Source organism: Nesoenas mayeri, assembly GCF_963082525.1.
Source record: "Nesoenas mayeri genome assembly, chromosome: 2".
Lineage (NCBI taxonomy): Eukaryota > Metazoa > Chordata > Aves > Columbiformes > Columbidae > Nesoenas > Nesoenas mayeri.
Genome location: NC_137543.1, coordinates 161,085,350 through 161,105,082, shown reverse-complemented (window position 1 = coordinate 161,105,082; position 19,733 = coordinate 161,085,350). Strand labels below are relative to the sequence as shown.

The window sequence follows — 19,733 nt, the reverse complement described above, 5'->3', positions numbered from 1 at the left end:
GGCACCATCCCAGAGCTTAATTAGCTGCTGCTTTTCCACGACAATTTAACCGTGCAACAGAATGAGCGATGGGGTGATACACACCTTCCACTCTCGGCCGCGAGAATGAAAGAGGAGATTTATAGCTACAGGCACAGGGCACAGGAAGGGTTTTCCTCAATAACTGTCACCTGCAAGGTTCCTCTTCTGCCTTAGTGTTTTCAGGCTCCATTCACAATAATTTCCCTTGTACTTGCCCATTACTACGTACTCATTCCGTGCTCCCTGGACAGTTTTGTCTAGGTAAAGTCATGGCACAAGAGGCAGCGTATGCCAAGGACAGCTTCTAATAGATAGTGTGGCATCACCACTCGGTATCTGGAAGGATGAAAGTTTCCCCATGGAGAATTGTGGGGCAAATGAAAAAACAGGAGCACACAGACTTATGTTTTAAGACAAAATAATAATTTGCTTCCTGGCACAGACTGAATCACCCTAATCCCCTTGTATTACCGAGCAGATAGATAGATAGACCTTTCTGATGCTGGCAAGCAGGCAGTGAGTAGTAACATTTATAATTTCTACTTGCTTAGGGATGATATGCAATCCCAGTTCCATTATTTTAGATTCTACCAGGCAATGTGTGGTTCCTTTAACTCACCAAAGCACCTGGGGCTCAGTGATGGGTTATAACTGTCATTTCCTATGGTGTGTTTGCATCACTGCAGAAACTCACGGGGGAACACGATGCTCTCCAAAAAAGTCATGAGGAAGTGAAAAGAAAACTTGACGCTTCAAAAGCCAGGAACAAAATACTGTGTAGCGAAGTGAAAGCCCTGAAGGGACAGATCGTAACCTTGCTGGAGAAAGGAAAACACGACGATGAGCTCATAGACGCCTTACTGGTATGGTCTGACTATTCTTGCTGATCCCAGCTCCTGCAGATCAGCCCTCTTTCTGTAAGTGACAAAACATGATGTAATTCAATGACACGGTGACACAGACAACCTCAGGGCATGCAGGAGCCTGATGAATCAAACTCTGACAGCCAGAGGTTTCCTAGTCAGCTAAAGCCCTTCTGCATTTTGGATCTGATCGTATAAAGGCTGCCACAGCACCAGGTGTGACACAGCCACGGCCAAGTGGCTTTGAGCTACAAATATTGGAAGAAAAGTTTTACAGAAGAATTGAAATAGGATTATCTGACCCCTGAAGCTGGACTGTAGATGCCGTTCTGCTTTGAGCTCCATTGGTAGATTTTTTTGGTCTTAGAATGCTTGCAATCTTGCACTTTCATTTGTTTTGTTACACAGCCCAAAACACACAAGCTGAACCATGAGTCCTAAACCTTGTGCACATTCACTTGCAGTAGCTGGAACTGAGATTTGACCCCTTCAAAACCAAGAGTGTGAGCAGAGGCTCAAGATACAGTTATGCTGAAATAAATGGCTGCTGTCACAATCTTGCCAGGACCCTTTTGTCCTGCCGTGGTTTTAAATACTCTTCCCCGGTTACAATAATAATTAAAAAAACAAATAGAAAAAAATGCCACAGCACATTAGGCACATTACAGAGAAGCCAAATAACAGTTGTCACTTGGGCTAAGTCTGAGCATTCTCATTAGAATTAGTACAGAAAGATGTGAGTTTGCTTGGGAATGAATGGTTAACCTGCTTTATCCCTTACATCGAAGAAACGCCTTGCTTGCAGTTTGTTGGCCTGATAGAACAAACCATCTGATAAGTATTTGATTTGTCGATGTGAGAAAAAGTCCAAAACCCACTGGTAAAACAGCCTAACCTCATAGCTGCCATCTGATACTCCCCTTGTCTTTTAATGTCACTGTCACAATCTGATTGTGTTCTAATTTCACAAAAAGCACATGGAAACGGACCAAATTCTTGGGGTAGCGCTGGTGACGTCAGTGTGCTCACACCAAGGGTTTGGGAATTCTAAATGAGTGTCGTGGAGTGTCTAAAACACTCAGAGTGTAAATAACCATCGTGTACAGAAGTGAAGATCTCGCTCATCGTTTTTATTTTATCAGAGCCAACAGAAGCAAATGCAGGAGATCTTAAAGGACCTGAGCCAGCAGGATGAGAAGAACAAGGAGTCCCAACAGGTGCTGGGGCAGCACTTGAACAGCGAGGTTCAGAAACAAAACTGCCTTATAGAGCAGCTCCGACAGATGGTGGCTGAACGAGAGGCAAAGGTTAAAGAGCTGGAAGAGGAGATCGAGCAGCTTCAGGTAGAGAGTCAGAAGTCATTAACTAGAGGAGTACACTTTGTTAATCATTTTAGATCTGCACTTCCACTTCCTTCTCTCTCATTGTTTGCGATGGTTGGTAGCTTGAGACGCTGATACCTGCTCTACTAACTGATGGAGTCATAAATTCTCATGGAATTCTCTCTAACTCTGAATTTTCTTTCCTGTTTGTATGTAACTTTTTTTTGCAAGCTGTTTAAGCAACAGAGAACAGAAATACCAATCACATCCACATGTGGCTTCACGCCAAGACCGTTACGTGGCTGACGGCAACAGTTGGGCTGCAAGGGGCACTTCTTGGTATTCAGCATCCTTGACTGCTGAGGGAAGCAGGCAAACAAACCTGGGTGAGGTGGACATCAACAGCTGCCGTGGTACCAGCAGCAATAGGACCTCTAGTCAGTTATTCTCATCTCCCACTGTAATCCCCTTCAAAAACTTCCTTTCTCTCAGATGTCCGAGCTATTGATGTGAGTTTGATGGGCATCAGGCACATGGAAATTTAATTGTGCAGATGAAAGAATTGGGAAGGTGGGCCCCTTTTGGGATAGTACGTTAAAAATGTTTTTGCAGAATCACAGAAGGGTTGGGGTTGGAGTTGGGGTTGGAAGGGACCTCTGGAGACCATCCAGTCCAACACACCTGATAAAGCAGGTTCACCTGGAGCAGGTTGCACAGGTTCATGTCCAGGTGGGTTTGAATGTCTCCAGAGGAGACTCCACAGCCTCTCTGGGCAGCCTGGGCCAGGCTCTAGCACCTCAAAATGATGAAGTTTCTCCTCATGTTCAGATGGAACCTCCTGTGTTTCAGTCTGTGCCCGTTGCCCCTCACCCTGTCATTGGGCACCACTGAACAGAGTCTGGTCCATCCTCTTGACACCCACCCTGGAGATATTTATCAGCATAAATAAGATCCCTCTCAGCTTCTCTTCTCCAGGATGAACAGCCCCATCTCTCTCAGTCTTTCCTCATATGAAAGATGCTCCAGTTTTCACATTTTCAACTTTCATGATCTAGTGTTGCAAACTGACACAGACAACGTGATCTTATTGCCAGAGCACGGGTGTAGGAGTTGAGAGGCAGCCCAATAACCTGCCAAAGGCTTTTTGTGTGGTCTGATATTGTACACCCAGGTTTGTTACAGTATTCAGACATCCAATTCCCATTGATACAAAACTCTCAAAGGGTAATAATGAGATTTTAAATCTGTCAGTAATGGGGGCTAGAGATAAAAGATAAAACGTGGATTAGGGACACAGTGCTGGCAATGGTAATGGTGATGCTGCTCTGTGGGTTCGCTAACGACCCTGTATGTACCCCATGATTTCGTAGGAAAATGCACTTTTTACTGACTTTTGCTTTGTTTCCATCCTGCAATGGATAGAAACTAAAGGAAAATTGCTGAGGAGGTCCTGTTAATCCGAAGTTCTGGCATGCTTGTAGCAATACGCTGATTAGGTATTGATGCAGCTCTTTTCCTTTGAACTGTGTCATTGGTTTTTTAACCTGCTCCAACATTAACAGAAGAAATCTGCCCATCAAGAGGACAGTTCAGGAGCAGCTGATACACCTTCCGAGCACTCCGAAGATCCAGGTTTCACTCTGCTGAAGCCTCTGGCGTCAGGCAGCAATCAGTTTGGCAGGATTGGATCTGCTCGGTAAGAAAAACCCGTATGTCAGCGTTGAAAATTGTTGTGTTATTAAAAAATGTGGTTTTCACAGACCGTTGTATCAAACCACGAGTGCTCTATGTGCCAACAGCTGTGGCAGCCTGTTTACAGTATATGGGAACGTCAAATCGCGTTATCTCTTGGACTTTCGTCCTGGAACAGAGAAAGATATACAGACTTGCAGACATGACTACATTTGGCATGAGGGAAGCGCAGCTACTTCTCTTTCTCCAGCTCAGATAATGTTTATGTGGTCAGCTTAAGTGCCTGTGATTCTTCTCTCTTATGAGAAATGGAGCTTCTAATGAGCAGATTTCTGAAAGCAGGGTGGTGATTAATATATAACACCATTTTAGGTAAGCACTAAATCACTGGCGCATTATTTAAATCAATAAATACGCTTGGAGTAGAATTTACTTGCAGAAATGATGAAAACGCCTAATTTGTTCTTAACAAACGCCATTTTTAAAGCCTCACTGAAGACCATGTCATATTACATTAATCTTAATACAGCGGTAAATCTGATTTTTGTTTGCACTGATGTGACTCCTGCTGCGTAAAGGCACCATAATACCAGAGCAAGTTATATCCTTCCCTGGTAAAATGCTGGTTTTGTAGCAAAAGAATTCATGATCTAATTGCCAATGAGGATGTGAGACTGGTCTTCTGAGGAAGGAGGGAATTTTTCATCAGGTTAAAGTTGCAATTGTTTTCTTCTATGTAATTTTAACTCACCACGTCACTTTAGGCACTGAAAGTGGCTTTGAAATTGCCAGATGTATCCTTGAGTCTAAGTAGAGCATTACTACAAAATTTAAAAAAGTTCTCAGGCCAGTCACTAGTGGTGTCCCCAGGGGTCAGGGTTGGGTCCAGTCCTGTTGAACATCTTTATTGATGATTTAGATGAGGGGATTGAGATGATTTGCTGATGACACCAAGTTGGGAGGGAGTGTGGAGCTGCTGGAAGGCAGGAGGCTCTGCAGAGGGATCTGGACAGACTGGAAAAATGGGCCGATTCCAATGGGATGAAGTTCAACAAGGCCAAGTGGTGGGTCCTGCACTTTGGCCACAACAACCCCCTGCAGCGCTCCAGGCGGGGCACAGAGTGGCTGGAGAGCAGAAAGGGACCTGGGGGGACTAATGAACAGGAAGCTCAATATGAGCCACCAGTGTGCCCAGGTGGCCAAGAAGGCCAATGGTGTCCTGTCCTGTATCCAAACGAGCGTGGTCAGCAGGACAAGGGCAGTGATCCTTCCCCTGTACTCTGCACTGGGGAGGCCACACCTGGAGTACTGTGTTCAGTTCTGGGCCCCTCAGGTCAGGAAGGAGATTGAAGTGCTGGAGCGGGTCCAGAGAAGAGCAACAAGACTGGGGAAGGGACTTGAACACAAGACCTGTGGGGAGAGGCTGAGGGAGCTGGGCTTGTTTAGTCTGGAGAAGAGGAGGCTTAGAGGTGAGCTCAGCACTCTCTAGAACTACCTGAAGGGCAGTTGTAGCCAGGTGGGGATTGGTTTCTTCTCCCAGGCAGTCAGCAATAGGACAAGGGGCCATGGGCTTCAACTCTGCCAGGGGAAATTGAGGCTGGAGATTAGAGAGCAATTCTGTGCACAGAGAGTGGTCAGGCATTGGAATGGCTGCCCAGGGAGGTGCTGGACTCACCGTCCTGGAGGTTTTTCAACTGAGATTGGACATGGCACTTAGTGCCATGATCTAGTCAATGGACTGGAGTTGGACCAAGGTTTGGACTTGATGAGCTCTGAGGTCTTTCCCAACCCAGTCCATTCTGTGATTCTTTGTTCAAGTTTAGAGTTAAAACATCCTTAATTTGAAAGTTTCTGGATCTCTCTTGTTATACGACTTTATTCTCCCACCTCTAACTCTGCAGAAGTTGTGCTTTCACGGAGTAAATCTGTATTTTATCCCTTTTTTTACTTCATATCTCTGCTGATGGTACGCAGGAAGGCAAGCAGGAAAGCGAGGTTGGGTAATAGCTTTATAGAAGCCACTAAGTGCAATGGATAAATTATTGCTTGTATATGTGGCTAACGTAGCTCTGTCATGAAAATAGCTGACGTGTCAGGTGGGCAATGAACGAGTCTGAAAACTGTTAATAACTTGGTCAGCAGGGCTCACTCCTTCCATTAACTTTAATATGCTGATGAACACTCTATTCCATTTTACTTTAGTGAATCATCTTTTCCTATCAGGAAAGATGAAATGAAAAATGCTATAAATAGGAACTGAAGCCCCTTGGAGATGTCACAGTAAAAAAATCTGTATTTCTAGACCGGGCCACTTCTGACTTTATCAGCCTTAACTTGATTTTAGGACTAACCACCCCTAGCCCAGAAGGCAGCTCTGCCTGTTCCACAATATTAAGGCTTTATCCTCTGTTAGGTGCAGTCTACAGACAAGGAAACATGGGCTAAGTCTACAAGGTCTTGCCTTTAGGCTGCTGAGCTCAACTTCAGCAAACAGACACTAGAATTTTATGTCCCAAGCACACGTATCATGATTGATAAAACTCAGCCAGACTGGAAGTGATACTTTAGTGTTATCAACTGACTCCTCGTACAACAGTAATCCTGAGAGATCTTCCTGAGGGGCTCCACAAAGCAGAAGGTTTCAGAAAACTATCTAAAAAAATCTTTTTAAAGGGCATTTGGAAAGAAGAGTTGTGCACCTTGTTGCAGAACAGGGGTTCGGTTGGTTATGAAAGCGTGCAGCATGGAAACACCATCAAACAAGTGCGATGACCTGTGCGTGTCTCTCCCCATAGTGGGTGCAGGTGGAAGATGAGAGTGCTCTGGGCAAGGGTCATAGAATCCTAGAACTGAAGAACAGTTTGGGTTGGGAGGGACCTTCAAAGCTCATCCAGTGCCCCTCCTGCCCTGAGCAGGGACATCTTCACCCAGCTCAAGTTGCTCAGAGCCCCGTCCAGCCTGGCCTGGGATGTCTCCAGGGATGGTTCATCCACCACCACTCTGCCCAACCTGGGCCAGGCTCTCACCACCCTCAGGGGCAACAATTTCTTCCTCATGTCCAGCCTGAATCTCCCTCCTTTAATTTAAAACCATCACCCCTTGTTTCATCACAACAGGCCCTGCTAAAAAGCCTGTCTCCATCTTTCTCATCGGCCCCTTTTAAGCACTGAAAGGCCACAGTAAGGTCTCCTTGGAGCTTCTCTTCTCCAGCTGAACACCCCAACTCTCTCAGCCTGTCCCCAGCAGAGCTGTTCCAGCCTCGGATCATTCCTGTGGCTCCTCTGGCCCCTCTCCAGCAGGTCCATGTGTGTCCTGTGCTGTGACCCGGAGCTGGACCAGCACTGCAGGGGAGTCTCACCGGAGCAGAGGGGCAGAATCCCCCCCAAACCTGCTGCCCACACTGCTGCTGACACAGCCCAAGATACAATTGCCTTCTGGGCTGTGAACACACATTGCTGGCTCATGCTCAGCATTTCATCACCCCCGAGCCCTTTCCCTCAGGACAAGCAAACAGCAGCAGCAGCTGCTTGCGTGGCCGTGTGCTCAGCTTGAGCCAAGCAGGGTCGGGAGCTATTCCTGCTCTCGAGTTGCTGTGTGGCTGCTCTGTGACAAGGAGCTCCTCAATGCTGGGCTGCAGTGCCAGCAAAGTATCCCCAGAAGCACAGAAATCAAACGCTGAGCTAGATTTTTTCACATAAGGCGTTTTTGCTGTGTGTTTTGGAGTCGGGGAGCAAGCTGAGCTGTTGTGCTCACCCGCTAAGGAGGCTCTGGGAGTCTTTTCCCTACAAGGCAGCACTAAACCCAGACAGCGGAATACGAGCGGAGTTCTTGGAGGGCTGCCCTCTGTAGAACTCGGTGCCTGACCAAACTTTCTTCCTTCCAGCACAGTGTCCAAGATGGGCCATATGCTTGTAGAGTCAGCAGCTACTAAGCCTTCCCTTCTCAGTAACAACATCTCACCTGGAAGGTACGTATGTGAACTTTATCCTAAACAAGGAAGGTTTCCTGGTACATGTGTAAATTTTATCCTAAACAAGGGAGGTTTCCTGGTACATGTGTAAACTATATCCTAAACAAGGAAGATTTCCTGGTGCATGTGTAAACTTTATCCTAAACAAGGAAGGTTTCCTGGTACATGTGTAAATTTTATCCTAAACAAGGGAGGTTTCCTGGTACATGTGTAAACTATATCCTAAACAAGGAAGATTTCCTGGTGCATGTGTAAACTTTATCCTAAACAAGGAAGGTTTCCTGGTGCATGTGTAAATTTTATCCTAAACAAGGAAGGTTTCCTGGTGCATGTGTAAATTTTATCCTAAACAAGGAAGGTTTCCTGGTACGTATATAAGCTCTATCCTAAACAAGGGTGGTTTCCTGGTGTGTATATAAACTCTATCCTAAACAAGGGAGGTTTTCTGGTATGTATATAAACTCTATCCTAAACAAGGGAGGTTTTCTGGTATGTATATAAACTCTATCCTAAACAAGGGAGGTTTTCTGGTACATATATAAACTTCAACCTAAGCAAGGGAGGTTTCCTGGTACGTATATAAGCTCTATCCTAAACAAGGGTGGTTTCCTGGTGTGTATATAAACTCTATCCTAAACAAGGGTGGTTTCCTGGTACATATATAAACTCTATCCTAAACAAGGGAGCTTTCCTGCCCCCCTCCTCAAGCTGCTGACAAGTGTTATCCTTGTCTGCCTCCTTTCTGTAACAAACAGCTTCTCCCATCGTTCTTTCTACCTGATGCTGCCAAAGAGCTCTGGCACAGGCTCTAGTGTCTCCTTGCTGTCCATATTTTTTTAATTGATTGCTAGTTTTACGCCTCATAAATCCCATTTTTCCCTTTTCACCCCCAAGCACCAAGATTTCTCCTGCATTTTGTGCTAAAGGAGCTATTCCTGAATACTCCTATGTAGAGAGAGGTCGGAGAAGTAATGAAGTCCGTAATAATTGGATACAAGGGAAAACTGCCCCTTCCTTTCATCACATATCAGGCATGAGAATGGCCATTGTACTAATGCTGCCTGAAGCCTTTCAGTGGGAGAAAATCAATAACGAGCCATTTAAAAGCTTAGTGTAGCACTTTGGAGAATCCACACGTAGCTGCTTTTACTTTGGCAGCAGCCATGAGAGTCAGCGACAGTGAATTAATCAGAGGTGGAAGTTTGTTTTCAGGGGTGGTGGGAAGAGAAGAACATCCCTGCGAAGGAGAAAATCCTTGCTAATAAAATGTTATTTCCACATATTTCTGTTCTATTTATTGCAATATAGAGACTGATGCTGGGGGGAGGCAGTGAGCTTGACTCTTCCTTCGCCTTCAGACATGTGTATTTTGATATGGTTTTATTCAAACCCTGCCCTTTGTCTCGTTGCTTTTATTCATCAAATGGGAAACAGTCTCTCTACCCTCATGGTGTTTTTAGGCTCGCCGGCGCTGACAGCCCGGACTGGAAAGCGCTGCAGACGCAGATTGTGGAGCACAAAGCCCTGTGCCAGGCGGCTCAAGTGGAGAGGGACAGGCTCCTGGAACTGGTCGCTGTGCTGCAGAAAAGGTAGCGGCTCGTTCTGGCGCATCCTTTGTGGGATGCTGAGATTGCGGAGCACTTGAGACGCGTGAGAGCCTGCAGCACCGTACGCCAGATGCTGCCAGTCTGATCTTTGCCTTAAACAGGGGCTTGTACATTTTTTTTCTGCTCAATTTCCCTGCCTAGTTGATGATGCTATTATTATTATTATTATTATTATTATTATTATTATTATTATTATTATAGAGCAAAGAACAGAAAAAAATTGAGTCACCATCAAGCTTTCTGCACCTAGATAAAACTAGAATTGGTGCATTTATATATGCATGGTACAATTTAGGCAGCAAGATTATGAATCAGTAGTAATATTACTAATACTAATTATACTAATATACTATACTATACTAATACTATTATACTAATATACTGTACTATTATACTAATTATAACCTGACTTCTGTTCCAGAACCTTTACACATTCCTTTAAGTTTTATCCTACATGAATTTCTTTTGGTTGAACTGCAGCAGGGTGGTGATTTTTTGTTCCTATTATTTAGTTCAATTTAAGATGATATTAAAAGCCAACTATGCTTTAGGAGGGAAGGGAAAGCAAAATCTCTTCTCTTTCAGCTACTGCTTTTTTTTCCCAGACAGAGACTGTGTATTATTTGATTCCCAAATCTGGAATCCAGCTTGTGCTAAGATATACTTTTGAAGATGTACTATTGGATACAATAGGCACTATCTGCTTGCTTTATTTTACAGTAGTTACAATTTCTCACTTGTCTAACTTTTCCCATACAATTAATCGCAGTCAGAGAAGTATTGTTTTTTTGTAACTGTGGTAAAGATATCATTCCCTGTGCTTTTAAAGGCTAAATACACACCGGAAGAATTTCATTTGTGTTTATAAGCCCAGAGACTTTAATAGAGCTACACAATTAGATAAGGATGGAGGGGTGAGTAGTGGCTGAAATGGGGCTGTCACGAACACAGGCTAATGAAGAACACGGAGTCAATGAAATGCACAGTTGCTTGTAAAATGTACCGCAGACTGATGATTCAGCAGCTCCACACTTATCACACATTTATCAAGAGCTCCTGCAGGTAAAGTAAATTTTGCGAGCTGGTGCGCAATAACTCTCGGAAGACCTCAGGATAATGTAGCACCCAGTCATATTTCAACATGTATAGATGTAAACAGTAAATCAGGCATTCCTCCTCTTCCCCTGTTGGAGCGTGGGTCAGCAAAGCTCAGGTAACACAAATAATGCTTAAGTGAAGAGAGGAGCACTGGGAATAGTTATATGGCTGGGATTTTGCTAGAATTTAGGACTGTGTTTCACAATCACTGCGGAGCAGAACATACTGGCGAAGATACTTCATAGTAAAAGGTTTGTAGGATCAGGCCCCGCTGGGCGAAAGGGAAGAGCTAGAGGAACATTTTAATTTAAGTTATTCATATTGGCGGCAGATTTAATAAAAAAAACGACTAGTCTTGTCATTTTTCCTCCACTGTTTATCGAACGTGGGCGCTAAGGGAACACCTGGCCAAATGAAAAGTGTAGTGAATTTAGAACCACTGAGAGAAATATAATGTCTCATACCTTGTCATCAGCCTGGTAATTCACAGCCACGGGAGGTCAGAGCTTTGCCTTCAGCTACATTTTTAAGACAGTGATATAATTTTATTATAGGTGTAATAGGGTTTTTTTTTTCCAGTTATGCCAGCTAGGAGGGAAATAAGACTAATCAAGTCTCCTGATTCAGGGAGTAATCAGCTATCTCCCGTGGGGTCAAGAAGCAAATCCTTTTATTCTGCATTATACAATACAGAGAGTCTACAACAATGTCCCCTGTCCCACCTCCGTGGTTAATAGGCAGCAAGAACATTTTGACTTTTATCTATCAAGCCTACACAAGTGCTTGACCTTGCACGTGGTGATTTGGACCTACTCAGACCAGTGGACCAATGCGGAAGGTGAAATCTTGGCCATGCTTAATCCAAGAGGGTTTTGCCACAGATTTAAGTGGGACCAGGACTTTTGCAATCTTTTGGAATCATTTGCCCCATGAGATGCACCACTGACTGCGCCTGTGGGTGCACAGCACGTTTCTCATGGTTAATTTTCTGAGATGATGTGCAGAGTGAATAGAGAAGCACATTGCTCTGCCCTACTGCACTGCAGACTGAACCAGCAGTTTCTTTTCCACTCACTTCCACAATAGCATCTAAAGGCCAAGTTTATTCAAAGCAACGTCAAGTTTCTTTTCATACTCGCGCACGACTGACGCAAAACAGCTAAATTCTAGACAGGGTTTTATAAACTATTTTCCTTCCAAATTTTCCCAGAGTGTTTAAGAAAATGCCATTTATTATTCCTCTAATAAAAAACCCTTTCCCTCAGCAATCTGCAGCTTTCCTGCTCATCTGAGTGGTAAATTCACACAAGTAGCTGGTGTTAAGGGATTTAGGCGACCTCCTTTAATGAACCCATTATTTCCAGCTGCTCACAGAATCCCAGAATGTCAGGGATTGGAAGGGACCTGGAAAGCTCATCCAGTGCAATCCCCCCATGGAGCAGGAACACCCAGATGGGGTTACATCTCATCATGCTCTCATTAGTGAATTCTCATTTGCAAATTTGGAGGATGTCATCTTGAACAATTGCGCTGACATTTCCACCTTTGGATGCTTGGAAAATTCTCCTTTTCCCTCTGTTGAGAGCTGTGAAGCAGGATTCAGTATCAAGACTGACTGATCCCTAGTAGTCATGACATAAATAAGCTGAACTACCTCTTTTACCTACTAGGGTGGACGAAGGCAACGAGAAAGTCTTGGAAGCTGAGAAGAGGCTGCAGGAAGAGCGGCGGCGATGCGTCATTTTGGAACAGCAGCTGGAAAAACTGCAGATGGATCCGGGGAGGAACACGAGTGCACAGAAACCTCCCCCGAGGAGCAAAACAGGTGAGGTGGAGCACTTGTCCACAACGATGTCCCTCGTCCCACCTCCGTGGTTAATAGGCAGCAAGAACATTTTGACTTGACCTTGCACTGGGGCCAATATTATTCAATATATTCATTAACAATTTAGATGAGGGAATAGAGTGTACTATCAGCAAGTTTGCTGATGACACTAAGCTGGGAGGAGTGGCTGACACGCCAGAAGGCTGTGCTGCCATCAGAGACCTGGACAGGCTGGAGAGTTGGGCGGAGAGTAACCCAATGAAATTTAACAAGGGAAAGTGTAGAGTCCTGCATCTGGGCAGGAACAACCCCAGGTTCCAGTATAGGTTGGGAAATTACATATTAGAGAGCAGTGTAGGGGAAAGGGGCCTGGGGGTCCTGGGGACAGCAGGGTGACCATGAGCCAGCACTGGGCCCTTGTGGCCAGGAAGCCAATGGGACCTGGGGTGGGTTAGAAGGGGGTGGTCAGTACGTCAGAGAGGTTCTCCTGCCCCTCTGCTCTGCCCTGGGGAGACCACACCTGGAATATTGTGTCCAGTTCTGGGCCCCTCAGTTCAAGAAGGACAGGGAATTGCTGGAGAGGGTCCAGTGTAGGGCAACAAAGATGATTAAGGGAGTGGAGCATCTCCCTTATGAGGAAAGGCTGAGGGAGCTGGGGCTGTTTAGTTTGGAGGAGACTGAGGGGTGACCTTATTAATGTTTATAAATATATAAAGGGTGAGTGTCAGGAGGATGGAGCCAGGCTCTTCTCGGTGGCAAACAAGGATAGGACAAGGGGTAACGGGATCAAGCTGGAACACAAGAGGTTCCACTTAAATTTGAGAAGAAACTTCTTCTCAGTGAGGGTGTCAGAGCCTGGCCCAGGCTGCCCAGGGGGGTTGTGGAGTCTCCTTCTCTGCAGACATTCCAACCCGCCTGGACACCTTCCTGTGTAACCTCATCTGGGTGTTCCTGCTCCAGCAGGGGGATTGGACTAGATGATCTTTTGAGGTCCCTTCCAATCCCAAACATACTGTGATACTGTGATACTGTGATTTGGACCTACTCAGACCAGTGGACCAATGCGGAAGGTAAAGTCCTGGCCCCGCTTAATTCAAGAGGGTTTTGCCACGGATTTAAGTGGGACCAGGGCTTTTGCAATGTGTTGTTTTCATGGGATGACAGAAAAAAGCCCACTGCTCTGCGTTGCCCCCTTGCCCACCGCTGTGTTCCCCTTATGCTTCTGCCGGAAAGATTCATCTGAAGGTTAACAGCAGAATTAAAGGACGCATCCCAATTTAAGGCCTGTCAGTGTCTGTGAAAAACTATTGCTGGTGATGAAGTAATTAGATCTGGTATAATTTATTATCCCATGAACATGATAATCTCCTGCTATAAATATGAAAGCCTCACTAGCATAGTTAAAGGAGGAGAATTCATGGTGGATGTTAAATTTTTATTTCCTTGATCAGATCCTTTTATTGCTTAAGGACTCTGACCCTGTAAAGTGTCTAAACCAATAAAATGGCACATATTCTTAAGGAAACTTTTCCAGTGGTTTCCCTTTTTATATGTATTTTCATAAAGTAAAAAGATTTTAAATGCCAGGAGATGAACAGTAGGAATGGGAATTTCAATTTGACAAATACTAGGATGCTGTCAGGCTGAATTATGGTCATTAGAGGGGTCACAAGCCTCATCAGAGCCCTTGTACAAGCCCTCAGCCTGCCCCACGCTGAAACCCATGATCTCGGGCTGCAGGGGGACTGCCCTGCAGCTCACAGATGGATGGTGTGTCTTTCCATCACGACTCCGTCCAGCACCGCCATGTGTTCTAATGCTACCTCATTGCCTTGGAGCTGACCTGCACTAAGCACTATGATCTCAATAAGCAGTTAGCTCGTTTTCCACCTGCACCGGTGTTTTGTTTCTCGTTAGATGTGGGTCAGGCTGAGGTAAGAAGCACTACTGTGACTGCATTGTGTTTCTTCGCACCTCCCATCGCAGTGCTCTTGGTCTGATCCGTGTTTGACTATAAGATCTCTCCGAAGCAAGATCATGATTCGAGAAATCAGTGGAGAAGGGTGTTGGTTGATAGCGGTTGAACATGAGCCAGCGTGTGCCCAGGTGGCCAAGAGGCCACCAACATCCTGGCTGGTACCAGCACTGGTGTGGCCAGCAGGACCAGGGCAGTGACCGTCCCTGTGCTGGGACCTGGGGAGGCCAAACCTTGAATCCTGGGGGCAGTTTTGGGCCCCTCATGCCAAGAAAGGCCTTGAGGTGCTGGAGCAAGTTGAGAGAAGGGAACGGAGCTGGTGAGGGGCTGGAGCACAAGTGTGATGGGAGCGGCTGAGGGACCTGGGGGGTTCAGCTGGAGAACAGGAGCTGAGGGGAGACAGGGACACAAAGAAACGGCCTCAAGCTGCACCAGAGGAAGTTGAGGTTGGATCTGGGGAACAATTTCTTCCCCAAAGGGCTGTTGGGCATTGGAACAGGCTGCCCAGGGCAGTGCTGGAGTCACCATCCCTGGAGGGTTGGACAGACAGAGATGAGGTTCTCAGGGGCACAGGTCAGTGCCAGGGGTGGGTTAAGAGTTGGACTCGATGATCTTGAGGTTCTTTTCCAACCAAAATAATTCTATGATCCTGTGTTGTTGTTTACTGGGATCTTGGTTCCTACAGGAGAGGCTGGGTCTCCAGTCTAACATGTACATGGTGTTCAGGACCTCAAGGGCAGTGCTGCCGTTCACCCACCCAGCATACAGAGAATTAGAGAAGTGGGAACAGGATTCAGAGGAGACTTTACCCTCAACGGGGACCAAATGATCTTCAAGCTACTCCTCTCTGCAAAATATGAGTCTGTTCCGTAGAGCAGAACTGTTGTGTCCTTAGAAAGAGCTTCAGCCAACAGTGACTCATTCTCATGTGTTTTTCTGCAAGCGCTGATTTTTAGAGCTCTCTTACCTGTATTAACCGAGAGCCTGACAGCACAAAAAGTACTGCAGAAAAACTTAGATCCGAGTAGAAACCTTGTGCTTAGAAACAATGTGCTGCAGCCTTTGGCCTTCAGGATATAGGACATTCCTCTGGGTAAGAGAGCTCCACTTAAATTTTCATTGCAACCTCAAGGCGATAAACTCTCCAGGTCCTGAGCCATTTTGGTCAAGTTCTTGTGCTGTAGTAACAGTTTAGTAACTCACTTCTGGGAGACTGACGTGTCATAGCTTGTTCTTACCGCTCTGACAGGTTCCTTCTTACTAAATATTTAGTTCATTAAGCTTGTCTGCTTAAGGACTAAAAGCAAATGTAGAAAAGAATTGGCATTAAGACTAATAGGAAGAAATCCTCTCTAAGTCCGTAAGATGAGTACGTCACAATCTATTTCTCCGTCGTTCTTTGAAGAGAGCTCAGCCCCTTGTGATGTGCAAAACTCTCTGGAGTTTGTGAGTCTACAAGTCCGTAATACACCTCTTCAGCAAAGCATGTAGGTTATCTAAATGCTTTCATGCCAAATAGTTGATGAAATAAGAAGGAATGAAAAGCCTGAGTATAAAATGGAGACTAGAGAACCCGCTAATTAACATAATATTTTCTTTTCTTTCTGAAAGTGCAAAATTGGAGAGAGCTGATCTAATTGCTAATCTGATGTTTCTAGTCTCTTCAATTCAAGGGAAGGAGATAATGATGCTGAGTAGCTAGAAGCGACCCAGTTGTGTTTGAAAATTATTCGTGCTTTTCATTTTTTTCTTAATGTCTTATCCAAATTTCTAATTAGCAAAGAATAATCCCAGTGGAGAATAGGTAAGTAACAGGTTTTCCTCAGCCTCCAGATCAAAAGCTTTTCTTGGTTATACAACATCGCCTTTTCTTCTCATGTTTTTGTCAAAGTCCAATACTCCCTGACCAGGTTCTTTCAGATATTCCACATGAGGAGGATTTAGTGTTTCAATACCAAATTTACTTCTTTGGAGTTATTTGGTGTGATGTGGCATTTTAATTTGGAAAAGTGAGACAGCAATGTAGTGGAATCATGATACGAACACAATACAGCAATTGCAATATACAGTTGAATTGCAGCACAGATGTGATTCCCGTTACCGGCCCAGATGTTCGCTGTGACATTACTAGGTGTCCCCAGCTGTGGAAAGGAACACGTGGGGCGAAGCCAGGTCAAAACAGTTTTCTTCAAAGTTCATTTTGCTGCTTGTTTGATTTTTCTACTCTGAACCACATATGCATTTCTCTCAGGTTGGTTTGGCTGCCTCAAGGTGAATAATAGAGTCATAGAGTCATTTCAGTTGGAAAAGACCCTCAGGATCATCAAGTCCAACACTGAATGTCTCTATTTTTGTAGAATCTATAACCTCTGGGCTCCTGTTTCAATGTTTAATCACTCTATGAAAATGAAAGTCCTTACATGCAATCAGATTTTGTTTTCATAGTATCATAGAACTGTTTCGGTTGGAAGACACCCTCAAGATCATTGAGTCCAACCATAATCCAACTGTAGCACTAAACCATGTCCCTAAGAACCTTGTCTATACACCTTTTAAACCCCTCCAGGGATGGTGACTCCAGCACTGCCCTGGGCAGCCTGTTCCAATGCCCCACAGCCCTTTTGGTGAAGAATTTTTCCTAATATCCAATCTAAACCTACCCTGGTGCAATTTGAGGCCATTTCCTCTCGTCCTATCACTTGCTACTTGGAAGAAGAGTCCAACCCCCTCCATGCTCCAACCTCCTTTCAGGTGGTTGTAGCGCTTCCTATTGATTATTTTAAAGAAGGCCATTTACATTATACTCAACTGTTTTACTGTTTATCGACAGCAAAGGCCACCCTCCAGTCCCCTCGCTGCTGGGACCAGTTCAGCATCCTCCTCCTACCCGCTGCGTTCCTTTCTGAGCTTCCTGAGCACGTTGTTCTCCGAACCTTCTTCCATTGTAGGGGTTCACTGGTCCGTCACAGTTTTTTGCTTCTCCAACGCCAGCAGTAAATCTGAATTCTATTTTCTCCATAACCCTGAAAAATGTGTTTGTGCCCATTTGAAATTACGGGAGCAATGCTCCATGTTTCGGGTAAGCCTTTATTTAGAAAAGCTTTCCTGATTTACAGCCTGAGCTTGAAGCACACGTTGAAGTTTTATAACCTATGTTGTGTTTATGCTGAGGGTCAGAGCGCTTTACAAAAGCTGTTTCGGCGTGTGCCACACGCAAACTTTATCACAGGCAAGGAAGCAACAGTTGTCATAATATTAAGTGAGGATGGAGCCAGGCTCTTCTCAGTGACAACCAATGATAGGACAAGGGGTAATGGGTACAAACTGGAACACAAGAGGTTCTACTTAAATATGAGAAGAAACTTGTTCCTGGTGAGGGTGGCAGAGCCTGGCCCAGGCTGCCCAGGGGGATTGTGGAGTCTCCTTCTCTGCAGACATTCCAACCCGCCTGGACACCTTCCTGTGTAACCTCATCTGGGTGTTCCTGCTCCATGGGAGGATTGCACTGGATGAGCTTTCCAGGTCCCTTCCAACCCCTGACATTTTGGGGTTCTGTGATTCTGTGAATGAAGACAGTTGCCTGTTTCACTAAAACTCGGTTTTGTGATTAAACCTGCAGGCCAGGCCGCCGGTCACTCGAGAGCCGCCGTGCTGCCGGGTGACAGACCGGAGCTCTCGGCAGCCCAGCTGGCCAAGCTGACGCCCCCGGCGCAGATACAGGAGCTGAGCACCAGGTCGGGTTTCCCTTCCTCCGTGTCCCGTTACTCGCGGTAGCTCAAACCGGCCGCCGGGTTGTTCCCTGCACCCACTCCTCACCAACTCCGTAGAAATCACAGCTCTTGTGTTTTGAGCTGGTCTGTGTCATTCTTACACAAATTTCCTAATAATTATGGAGATACCCAGAAATGTTAAGGTAATGCAAACGGTAAGCAACACAAAACATGCACAAGGACAGCTCTTTTTTCTCTTTTTCCTTTTTCTTTTTTTCTTTTTTTTTCCTTTTTTCCTTTTTTTTCCTTTTTTTCCTTTTTTCCTTTTTTCCTTTTTTTTCCTTTTTTTTTCTTTTTCCCTTTTTTCCCTTTTTCCTTTTTTTTTCTTTTTTTCCCTTTATTCCCTTTATTCCCTTTATTCCCTTTATTCCCTTTTTTCCCTTTTTTTCCCTTTTTTCCCTTTTTCCCTTTTTTTTCCTCTTTCCCTTTTCCTCTTTCCCTTTCCTTCTTCTTTTTCTTTTCTTCATTTTCTTCTTCATTTTCCTCTTGTTCTTCCTCTTGTTCTTCTCCCCCTTTTCCTTCTCCCCCTTGTTCTTCTCCCCCTTGTTCTTCTCCTCCTTTTCCATCTCTCCCTTTTCCTTCTCCTCCTTTTTCTTCCCCCCCTTTTTCTTCCCCCCCTTGTTCTTCTCCTCCTTTTCCATCTCTCCCTTTTCCTTCTCCTCCTTTTTCTTCCCCCCCTTTTCCTTCTCCCCCTTTTCCTTCTCCCCCTTTTTCTTCCCCCCCTTTTTCTTCCCCCCCTTTTTCTTCCCCCCCTTTTTCTTCCCCCCCTTTTCCTTCCCCCCCTTTTCCTTCCCCCCCTTTTCCTTCCCCCCCTTTTCCTTCCCCCCCTTTTCCTTCTCCCCCTTTTCCTTCTACCCCTTTTCCTTCTCCCCCTTTTTCTTCTCCCCCTTTTCCTTCCCCCTCTTTTCCTTCTCCCCCTTTTTCATCTCCCCCTTTTCCTTTCCTTATGTATTGATTGCAAGCTTATTAGCAAAAATAAAATTACCATCTTTAACAAAACACACCTTGGTCATCTAACACTCTTTTCTATCCCAAAGAGAGAAGGAACAAGTCCACTCCTTCTCTTGCCTCTCATAAAATTACCAGAGAGCATGTGCTTCATTTTATTTTCCCCCAGAGCTGAAACGTTTGTTCTAATTTACTTTGAAGCCCCACAGCTCACGGGGAAGTTTTCCTTTTGTTTCCTCGCAGGCTCGTGACGCAACTGGATGAGAACGAAGCTCTAAAGGCCGCTTTGGAGGCTACTGTGAGAAACAGGGAGGAAGACTTTAAACTGTATCAGGACACAATGGACCAAGTCAAGGATATCTTTTTACAGGCCATTCGGCAGCAGAAACAAGAGGGGAGTTAAGCAAGCTATTCAGATTTCTTGGGACTGCAAAGCAGGGAGAGCCCGGGCGTTGTGCCCGTGAGTTGAAATGCGGCGGCAGCGCAGCTCTGCAGCCTCAGATCCCGTCATTTCTGTAGCGTTTGCAGAACAGGGTGAGAAATGGAGATGAAATACAGAAAGGGTGAAGGTTTTGCACGTCAGCAAATTCTGTGTGTGAGAGTTAGCGCTCAGACCATAAATTGGTGCAGTTGAGGGAGCTG

General features: G+C 45.2%; 1 protein-coding gene across 1 annotated transcript in view; it reads left to right on the top strand.

The window, feature by feature from the left end:
* The window catches only part of CCDC13 (coiled-coil domain containing 13), a gene marked incomplete at both ends in the record, with an annotated part of 35,718 nt that extends 16,224 nt beyond the window's left edge, over positions 1-19,494 (top strand). The window contains 8 exons of the mRNA XM_080340104.1: positions 708-884; positions 2,027-2,227; positions 3,769-3,902; positions 7,782-7,865; positions 9,329-9,457; positions 12,244-12,403; positions 17,998-18,107; positions 19,335-19,494. Coding sequence (XP_080196230.1) covers positions 708-884; positions 2,027-2,227; positions 3,769-3,902; positions 7,782-7,865; positions 9,329-9,457; positions 12,244-12,403; positions 17,998-18,107; positions 19,335-19,494 — 1,155 coding nt within the window. The remainder of the gene's footprint in view (positions 1-707; positions 885-2,026; positions 2,228-3,768; positions 3,903-7,781; positions 7,866-9,328; positions 9,458-12,243; positions 12,404-17,997; positions 18,108-19,334) is intronic.
* Positions 19,495-19,733: the final 239 nt, after the last annotated feature.